The 11,369-nt window shown below is 31.1% G+C and overlaps 1 protein-coding gene across 2 annotated transcripts in view; it reads left to right on the forward strand.

The window, feature by feature from the left end:
• The window catches only part of LOC125066787 (prominin-1-A), a 31,602-nt gene extending 20,537 nt beyond the window's left edge, over positions 1–11,065 (forward strand). Inside the window, exons 12-18 of one of the 2 annotated variants that reach the window (XM_047675058.1) lie at positions 659–880; positions 1,236–1,351; positions 3,479–3,669; positions 5,761–5,919; positions 8,281–8,414; positions 9,230–9,285; positions 10,792–11,065. In XM_047675058.1, coding sequence (XP_047531014.1) covers positions 659–880; positions 1,236–1,351; positions 3,479–3,669; positions 5,761–5,919; positions 8,281–8,414; positions 9,230–9,285; positions 10,792–10,940 — 1,027 coding nt within the window. In that variant the 3' untranslated portion in view covers positions 10,941–11,065. Of the gene's footprint in view, positions 1–658; positions 881–1,235; positions 1,352–3,478; positions 3,670–5,760; positions 5,920–8,280; positions 8,415–9,225; positions 9,286–10,791 lie in introns of both variants that reach the window. The other variant, XM_047675059.1, reaches the window with a different exon arrangement.
• Positions 11,066–11,369: the final 304 nt, after the last annotated feature.

Here is an 11,369-nt window from a genome sequence, read left to right on the forward strand (position 1 = left end):
ATTTTGGGACACCAAAAAGCTTTTAAAAATATTATGTAAAAAGTATAATGTGCTTCTTTTCGATTATCCGAAACAAAAGAAAGCTAATAAGAATTGTTTTAAATCTCTTTACTCTTAGAATTTCTTTGAATATTACTTTTCTTCAATTAGACGTAATTAATTCGAAATTCAAATATAGATTTAACACTAAGATGATTTTATTTATTTGGAACTTAAAAAAACATCAATCCAACTTCAAAAACCGAAAATTTCATATTCGCTACGGAACTGTTTGAAGTCGGTTTTCCAATAACCTTACATAGGTTAAACATACGTTATTCGGAAACCGACATAACAAAGTTATCTATGTAAAGAACATAAACAGAGTCCTTAATGCCATATAAATATACCTTAGGATTATGTTCTTTTTTAAATCAGATATAACGATAAACAAAGATATAAAAATATATAAGATCATATTTAATATAGAAGCTCTTTGTTTTAAAGCCAACAAACCTAAGCAGACGTTTAATGAACTAAAACTGATAAGTGCTTTTTTATTTCATCCTATTAATAGCTGCATTACTAAGTGAAAATTTATCATAAAAATCTATCTTAAGGAATAAGTTTTATACCTATAAGTGAATTCATGTCAAATACATTTCGTTTCATCGTTCAGAGAATGTGAAAAGAATCAGCCAGCGTACAGCGTGTTTCAATTAGAAAAAATATTAGACGTGAACAAAGAAACGTCTTACTTTGAATGGGATGAACTTCAAGATGATTTAAAAAGATTATCGACGACTATCGATGTTGGTTTTCTGAAGACAGTATCGGACAGTTTCAATAAGTTTCTTAATCGAATACTCTTTGTCTCGGATGTCAATTTAACAAAATATAGGTAAGATAAAAAGCAACCACATCAGTAGAGCTATACTGTAAGAAAAAATTCGAAAGTCACAGCTGAAACCAATCCTGAAATGTCAGTTATATGTGACCATAAAACAATGATATTTAAACACTCATATCGTCGTCGATTTTCAACATTTCACGAAAGAGACACACAGTGAATTGTTACAGAGTACTACAAGTAACAACAGAGTATTGATATTATTATTTATCTTCAGTTGCGGTAAAATATTTGATATTACCAAAACAGATAAAGTGCATGAGCACATCGATGACGATGCGGAGTTTTTTGAATGTCGAATCTTGCGTATCCTTTTTTTAATATTAGATCTTTTTAAATGTTTAAGAATGGAATTCAATGGACCAGTTGTGGGTAAGGATTTACCATCCTTCGTTGACCAGTTAGAAAATGTTGCAGTACAAGTATCCGATTTGAACACTGCGGGAAGGCTAGAGACCTTAGGTATGTATATGAACAAAATAAAAAAAAAATGATATTCCTACTCATCAGATATTCTTAGTACGGCTGTGTTCCATTTTGAAGGGTGAACGAGCCAGAGTTAACTGCAAGCACAATATACATAGCATCTTAGTTCCCAAGGTTAGGGTACAAGTACATTGGCAATGTCGGGGATGATTAATATTTCTTACAGTGCCTATTTACATCAGTGTGCGTCAATAAAAAAAAAAACATGTGTTTATCATAATTATTATACAATTACATTTATGATTCCTACATGAAATCAACGAATATTAACTCCAAGCACTTCCATCATCTAAATCTAGTATCAGTAGATAATTTAAATTTATTTAATGGTCTGCGGAGGTTGATTGCTTAGAAATTTTACTTGATATATGTATAAATCAGACGCTGAGGCATAACATTACCGGTTTCATAAGTTACGATAGATGGACATATGTCTGTGATATTCATAAAATTCCCAATCCTTCAGCTTTAAATGGATGTTAACCACTAACAAAAGTGTTTCGTCTTTTTAAATTATACAAAATTAAATTAGCCTACAAACTCCTTTATATATAGTCGGTTCATCCAATAAAGAGGCTCTTACGTTCTCTTAAGGGTAAACTTGAAGTTACGCCTCCATCTTTATACGAACTTCCCGTTTTTACCCCAATCTAAGTCGAAAGCTTCACTAGAGGTCGTCTTATATTCTCCTCTCTGGATATAAATTACTTGTATGGACCTAATAAAAACCACCCTGGTTTTATTAGACGAGACATAAACTTTCCATTAATTTAAGGTTGAATAACGAAATTACTTTTTAATTATTTGTATGGTAGAGGAAATTTAATTTTATGTAACTTATTTTACATACAATTAAATTATTAATCAATGGCTAATAAACCTGGGTAAGTACTACTCAATAAATATTCTACTACCAAACACCAATCGTTACAGCAGTTATCTGTTTCAGTTATTAGTATGTACTATATACCTACAGTATATAGTACTTTGGCGTAATTCTGCTGACGTAGAAACTATATTCATTGATCAAAAAGAGCCGTTAGGGTTATTTATAATGCCAAAGCTTGAGGATGTTATTCACGATATTGGTAAATACTTACGGTTCAATATATTTATAACACTATTACCAATTTAACAAAGGCAAGGTATTCGCTTCTATAATAAAAAATCTCAAATACTTATAACTATACTAATTATTAATCTCTATTATATATTATAAAAAAATATTGATAAATCGTATTACTCGATAAAGGATTATATAGAATATAGATGATAAAAAAGTGTGGAGTTAGTATTCGTTGAAATTTGATTCGTTGGAACTTAGATTTAGTAACTAGTAGTAGGAACTTAGACTTTGATTAGTTGAAATTTAATTTACTCATTTGAAATGACTATCAGAAGATCTCGCAAGATCCTAATTGAATAAAGTATATTTTGATTTGATTTGATTTGACTTGATACTTAGAATTGTCGTGTTCCGGTTGTACGGGTGAATGAGCCTCTATAACTGAATACACAAGGAATATGATATCTAAGTTCTCATCGTTGGTGAAATATCAGCGATGTAATAGTTATCTAATATTTTTTACAGCGCCAATGTCTAAGGGTGGTCATGCCAACTTACCATCAGGTTGTCGGTCCATCTATCTATGTTTCATACTAGCTACGCCCGCGACTTCGTGCGCGTTTGAATTTAATAAACAAGCGTGACTTTATTATTATTTTACATATAATTCTAAAGTGAAAGTCCCGTCAAAATCTGTTCAGCCGTTCCAGAGATTAGCCGGAACAAACAGACAGACAGACAGACCGACAAAAATTGTAAAAAATGTTATTTAAGTATATGTACCGTGTATACATACATATGCATTTAGTAAAACGCGGTTATTTTAATATTACAAACAGACACTCCAATTTAATTATATGTATAAATAAGGTAACATCTATACGAGACGAGTGCTTCGATATAAACTGGAATGTAGCGACATCTAACGAGGTCTTACGATATTAATTGTCACTTCAAATGCGTCTTTCGTTAGTTTTGTGTGAATTTTAATATACTACAATTTTGAATTAAAATTGAATGAGAATATTTATTTTTAGCGACAAGAACACAAAGGCTTCATCTATCAAATATAAAGCCGTTGGAGCAGCTGAGAACTGAGTTGGTCTTCAAATTGACGGAACTTGAACTGCAAATGATGCCATTTCGCCGAAAACTGAACATTTCTCTGAGTCACATTCACACGGCACAGTTCTATATCGACAACCAAGGAGACGTCATTGCTCAGAAGGTTAACCAAGAGCTTTTTATTACGATTTAAAATCATATAAATAACTAAAAAAATTATCGATATGCTGTTTATGCGTTATGTTTTTTTTTGTGTTTTTACTTTTTTTATGCAAAGTGTGACAATTGTTAATAATAATATGATATAACAACATTTTCCATAGACTATATATTATTTTCCTGCCTTGCTTTCCATCCAGCACGTCTATGGAAAAATAATATATATATTGTATAGTGTACTTAAACTTTTGGCACTTACTTCCGTCACGTCCGAACCACAAATAAACAGATAACATACAAAACAATGAAGCTGCTACGTGCAACTCATTAATAAACATTGCTATGAGTCTTAATTTCTCTACCCTTAATATGAAATGTACCAAGATAACCTACTGGTAAACACATCACTCTTAACCGAATATTGTGGGGTCAACAAACCCCGGTAAGAACTACTGCATTGTCATTTGTGGGACTTCTACAGTTTGACATTTATATTTCCATAGATTTTAAACATTTGTGAATAATGAGAATAGAAAACCCAATAGATTGCACAGTATATAATTTAATAATATACATATAATATCTAAAGAATGAGTTAAAAAAAAGGAAAGAATAAATAACTAAGTTCACATGGTTGATGAAATTCAAATTTCAAATCAGTTGTACTTAAAATTGATTAAATTATGCCATTAAACTCTAATGAAACAAGGGTGAGGGTTTTTAAGACATATTTTAGACGGCCGGCAAGACAGATTTGGTTGATTTAAGCTTTATTTTTTAGTTATTCTAAATAATATATTATTAGCTGTGAGGTAAAACATACCGTTTGTTGGCTGCGGTACTACCAGTATTCACACGGGTAGAACTACCAAGCTACTAGTACTACAGGAAGCTTTTTATTACACGTGTAAAGCCCTTCATTAAATTTTGTTTTTCACAGTTTTTTCTTTTTAAATATTTTGTCAAGAAAAATATTTAATTTAGGTATAACTTTATTAATTAAGCGAATTTATTAATTGCCTTCAGGTTCATATTGTATATAATTATAATAAGTTTATATTTTTTTTAATTTTCACGATTAAATTAAATATACTAATGAAGTAACGTTTAACATTTTAAAATTTATTTAACAGTGTAGTTTAAGCTTCGACACGTAAATTAATAAAATTGTATTATAATAATATTTTACTTACATTTTCACGTTGAAAGAATTTTGTTTTATAATTGATACTGGCTAATGAGCCACCTATAATGATAAGTTGTTAATAACAAAAGGTTAAATCTCTTACATCGCTAATGTGCCATCAGGGCTTTGTGCCAGCCAGTTAGGATAGGTACCATCCACTCATCATATACTCTACCGCCAAATAACAATTATTGATTGGTATTGTTGTGTTCCGGTGTGAAGGGAGAGTAAGTAAAAGTAACTACAGGCACGAGATACATATCTATTGATGGCGCATTGGTGATATCAGGAATGCTTATATTTCTTACATTACCAATGTCTAGGGTTAGTGGTAAGTAAGGTAGAACTATCCGTGATCTTACCATCCACAATATGTTATATTTTACCATCCACATAGCTGGACGTTACCTCTGACGTCTAAATTATAGTTTTTATTGACGGAAAAACATTAAAATATATTTAGGTAAACTTTTTTGCCTATTTTTACATAAAATGAATGATCTTGATAGTTTCATAGTAAAGGATTGAACGCTGAACGGATTTATTGCGTGACATTTCGGGGATATACAAATCTTTCATACAAAGGTTTCTTTTTCTTGGCACGCGCCTGGAACCACTGCTTTCTTTTCAACTTGAGAATTATTTATAAGAATATGCAGAATTTATACAGCGAATCTTCGTTATAAAACTATAATATGTATATTCGCTCTCGTGCGAGAAGTAACATCGAGTTGTGCTAAGCGTCTCCATTAAACGCCGGATATTTTTTTATATTATTTGTCCGTCGAGTTTGACCTCTGGTTTCCTTGTTTTTCTAGGCCACCTCCTATTGTACTTCGACCTTCTCGATCTTCACGTTTGGCCCATTTATTTTGCAGAGAATAATAATATTTCATATGTATATTACAGAAGCTGTCCATCTTCGTGTCACGACTAATAGCGCACACAGCTGGCTGGCGCACGCATGCCATCGACGCTGTAAATGAGCACGCGGCGCGCTGTGGCCCTTTGTTTGCCGTGTTTGCGGCCATCAGGACTTTATTATGCACCAAATACGTTTCAGCTTTGGTAAGGTGATTTTGATGTGGCAATTTCATTTTTAATTTATATACTTATGATTTGCAATATTCAAAAAGCAAGCCAACGAATTGTATGGTGAAGGGCTTTGTGCAAGCCCATATGGGTAGGTACCACACACTCATCAGATATTCTACCCCCAAAACTGCAGTACTTAGTATTATTGTATTCCGGTTTGAAAGGTGAGTAAGCCAGTATAACTGCCGACCACGGGTCATAACATCTCAGTTCTGGTTGGTGGCGTATGAATGGGCGGTGGTGACTGCCTACTTCTGTCATAAAAAAATAACGATCGGTTAATTTTCATGTAATCTATGGAATCACTAAATATAATAACATCCCTTGACAATTCTTTTAAATTAGAATGTAGAATCCTATTGTAAATATTATAACAGTATTTACCCAAAGGAGTTAGAACAAAGCTCTAGCACCGGTACAGGATGCAATATATTATGATCGAATGAGGACAGTTAGATTAAATTTAAAGAAATACAAAATATCCAATTAGTCTTTGAAATGAAGATCTGACTGCATAGTTTATATAATCAGAATAAATAAATACTTATGATAAGATACTAACAGAAATGAAATCACTAACGATGTAAATATAAAAAAATATATATTTGGTAATTCAGTGCAGAAATTGTAATCTTTTCTTACATAACCAGTGCCACTAGTCTACGGAACTGAGGTGTTTCACTGGCTCACGCTCCTTTTTCTGCTTGGCAGTAGAATATGCGACGAGTGGGGTATGCACCCGGGCTTGCACAAAGCCTAAGTAATGATTTATCTGCGACAACGTACTGATAATTGTACGTTTTTTTGTCATAGTAGGCTTACTTTTGAAATATTATTTTGGTTAATTATGATTTTTTAATATAATTTAGATTTATCAGTTCTTATAAAGTAGCATAAATTAAAAAAAACATAAATGATAATTACTTTTTGAATGTTGTGTATTTTTTATATTTAAAGAGCACAGTTTACAATAATGACTGTGTGACATTTGCTTACCAATGATTAATTGAATTAAACTTTGTAAACCTTCTTTAATTTTTAACATATTATCAATTTTAATAAATGAATGAAGTTAATATTATGTGACAATTATTCAAGTCTCACAAAATACGGGGTAAAAAATAATTCTTATTAATACACTTTGGTGTAGCCTTCATAACGTATTTATTTGTATGGAAATATTCAAAAGTATTTTTTTTTAATTCTAATCATTTGAATCGCCTGTAGCCAGTTAAATAATACTAATATTTCATAACATGTGTGAAATGTAAACGTAATAATTATTTAACGCAATTCGAAATGGATGATTTGGTACCTTTGTTATAGCGTATCAATCGTCTTCCATTTATTCTCGTATTACAAAACTTGTATTGTTTAAAAAACCTTGCTTTACAATTATGGTCTACATATAATGGCATTGTTGGCATTCATAATAATGAAATCAGCGTAGCTGGAATATAGTTTTTTTTTATGGTATTGGTTGGCGGACGAGCTTATGGGTCACTTGATAATAAGTGGTCACCACCGCCCATAGACAAAGGCGCTGTAAGAAATATTAACCATTTCTTACATCACCTACGCGCCACCAACCTTGGGAACTAAGATGTTATGTCCCTTGTGCCTGTGATTACACTGGCTCACTCACCCTTCTAACCGGAACACAACAATACAGAGTACTGTTATTTAGCGGTAGAATATGATGATGATGAGTAGGTGGTACCTATCCAGACGGGCTTGCACAAAGTCTTACCACCAAGTGTAATTTAAAATAAAATAGAAAATACATATAGCCAACATGTAAATAATTGCTAACAGACTATTCATTCTACTTTTGTGAAACATTAGAAGATAAAGAAATACAATATTCATCTTTAGTAACATTCCTAGTTTTAATTTTCAAATACCTTTATGAACATTAATAATCATCGATAATATTAAGTTAACTGAAACTAAGACGTTATATTTTTTTTTAATAAATTTCCATGTTGCGCTGTTTAGAGGAATAGTTTTCAAACATAATAAGCATTTTTGTTTATCTAATAATAGCGACCCGCCCCGGCTTCGCAAGGTTGTAATTTATTAAAAAAGAAAAGGAAAAGAGCGCTTATCAAGAAAATATTATCCTATCACGGAATAAAACGGATTGTTGTCTAAAATATATTGTTGTCTTAAAGACAATTTAATGCAAAACAACAAAATATATGCTTAGTTCAATCATAAGTATCTATTTTTTCACTTTTAATATGTGTAAAGATTTAAGACCAAGCTTCATTATTCTAGTAATGTTAAATAATAAACTAATTAAATAATTATTTTTGTGGTTGATTGTTTCAGAACGGCTGGTGGCTCTGTGGATTTCTTCTAGGGTTAGTCTGGTGCACAGTTTTCACTCCATTATGTGTGAAACTATGGAGAGCGTACAGCAAGAAGCTGAATACACTGGAAACATTGTCACTGGCAAGTTTAGGGTATGTGTGGTATTTGATATTAGGTTTTTATTAAAAATTATATCCGCTTCAGCTTAAAAACATATTAATAATTAAATAACAAATTGGACATCGCTTACTCCTTACAATACTTAAAATATTTTTATTAATTATATATTATATTATAAAAATATATTTAATGTAGGTAACTTTATATTTTAGTTTTAAAATAGCTTTAATATAGGCGACTATTTCCTAGAGTCCATAGCTGATATATTTGTACATATCCCTCTGAATGTATCATATCAAACAACGCCTACACGAATGACGTATGAAATAATGAGCATAGAGAAGATATTGCTAAGCTATTTTAGCCACAAAAATGTATAACAAATTAATTAAACTGAAATACCTATTTCAGTTTTATCAGTTTGTTAGACATTTTTTATCTCTTGTACAAAAACCTACTTTTGAAACAACATATTACACTTCAAACATTTCATATGGTGCTAAGGAAAGTAAAAGTACCTGTAAATGATCCACAGCTGTGTTAAGTTCCCTTCTTATTTTTAAGAAAGGGTGGTGTGTGTTTACTCTGCCATTCTGCTTCAAAACAAATTGATACATAAATATGCCGTAGGATTTTATCCAACACCAAGCATGGGATGTAATTATAAAAACTAAAAGCACATGAAAGCTCAGTGATGCTTATCCGGTGTCCTGTAATCTGCGGTTGAGATTTTCTATTCACCGAGAACAGAGATACTGCTCTGAAAGCAATTAAATTGATTACGTTAATACTTATGTATGCTTTATTATTTTGTTTTTGATACGACTTATTAAATTGAAACAGACAGGAGCCTGGAACACCTGCAACTGCACCATGTGACGACGCCAATTGGACCACCCCAGGGTTAGTCAAATATTAACCTTCCTTCCACGATTCAATATTTAAGTAAACTTCTAGTAAACATGAAATTTTATTGATTTATAATAATTTTCAATAATAAATAAGTAATACCAAATCTGACTTTGAAATAACTTCCTATTAGTTTGGACAATATGACAACTACGACGATTACATAGTCGTTATTTGATACTTTTGTTTCATGAAATATATATAAACAAATATAAAAAACTAAAATTTGATATTTTTTATGACATCGGAATGCGCCACCAACCTTGAGAACTGAGATATTTAATATGTCCCTTGTGCTTGTTACACTAGACCTTCAAACTGGATCACAACAATTACTAAATATTATTGGTCGGTGGTAGAATCCGTGCTACCCAGGCGGGTTTTCAAAAGCCCTGCCACAAAGTAAATTTTAAAGACATGCTTAAAATTTTACGAGCATGATTTTTAAGTACCTAGATTCATTTTATATACTTTATTCAAGTAGGATTGTATAAGCGTTTGAATCGTCACGTTATAGGATTAAATCGAATGGAAAGTCATAACCCGTTAAGAATGTAGATTCTACCGAGAAGAACGGCAATAAAGTCAATAGTTACCCTTATTCTCCAAGTATCGTACTGATTGCAATTCAATTTAATGTGTTATATATAAATCAATTAATACTAATGTGTGCAAATGCAAAAGTAAAAAAAAAAACTGGTTAAATCTGGTTTAAATGATATTCGCGGTTCCTGGTGTTTAGCGCCGGAATGTTATCAGGGATATTTTATCAAAATTCAAACGGTGAATAAGATAGTTAAGGATGTTTCCACAGATCATACACCACCCATTCAGTAAGTTATTACGTATATGATCTGTGAAACGTAGTAGACTCCGTGATATATTCGTTTTTCTCAACTACATAATAAGTCGGAAATTCACATCGGTCAGAAATTATGTCGTATATGTGTCATGCGGTAAACCGTTGGGTTATTCAATAAGATTCTGCCTTAACATTACTTGAATAATTAACTTTTTTTCAACACAATTACAATTTTATTCAACATTGATTGATCACTTAAAATATATATTATATTTCACTATATATAATTATATCTTCACACACTTTTGCGTTGCCATTTTTAATTTTGTTTGTATTACCCCATAAATATACATATATAAATCTATATCGTTATAAAGTTTCATCTAACTTATTAAGAATGTAACTTGTTAACAAAAATGTTTTTTTAATTTACTTTGAATCTGTGTAAAAGATAAATATGCTTCGAAAAACATGATTGGAGTATCCACTCAGCCAACATCCAAATCTTCTGGATACTACTGAAAATTTTCTTGCCGTAAATCCCAATGCGCTTTTAAGCCGAGGTTTGTACTTTGGACCTCAAGATATGTAGTCGTTTTATCTAACCGCACGATCAACGAGACAAATGTGCCCTATATATGATATAATTATCGTATATTACATAGAAGTAGTGTAACATTAAGTAATTCATTTTCCAGACCTCCACCGCCACCTACAAACGACAGTTGGTGATTATACATTTACTAATATGGAAAGTGGATCAGATTTGGATTTTAATAAAGGCGTTGACGTGAATCGAATGTTACCTTCCAGCACAAAAGTGTATCCTAAAGATTATTATTATTAACGAAATCTTTGTGCTATTCAAGATATTTTATCCAAATAATATAAAAAAAATATTGATTTATTTTTTAAAGCTTTAAGATTTCATTTTAATAAGCACTCATAACACGTATGTTGATGTTTTTTCTTGGCTTTACAAGTACAGATGTTAGTACAGGACCGCTTCACAATAATATTTAATTAAATATTCACAATGTCAAAAATTTATTTAAAGCTATTTCATTAGGCGGTTGTATTAATTCGCTAAACAAATTTGCTATTTACCTAATTGTACAAATATTGTGTATCTAATAATTTAATTAACTAATGTTATGTTTTATTTGGTGTACTTTACGAATTTTGCTACTGTTTAAATTGCAAAAGCAAATAAACAATAAGGTTTGTATCATTGAAATGTTTCTATAATGTTATTTTAGAAATAGCAATTAGTAAA

Source organism: Vanessa atalanta, chromosome 10, assembly GCF_905147765.1.
Source record: "Vanessa atalanta chromosome 10, ilVanAtal1.2, whole genome shotgun sequence".
In the NCBI taxonomy this organism is placed as follows: domain Eukaryota; kingdom Metazoa; phylum Arthropoda; class Insecta; order Lepidoptera; family Nymphalidae; genus Vanessa; species Vanessa atalanta.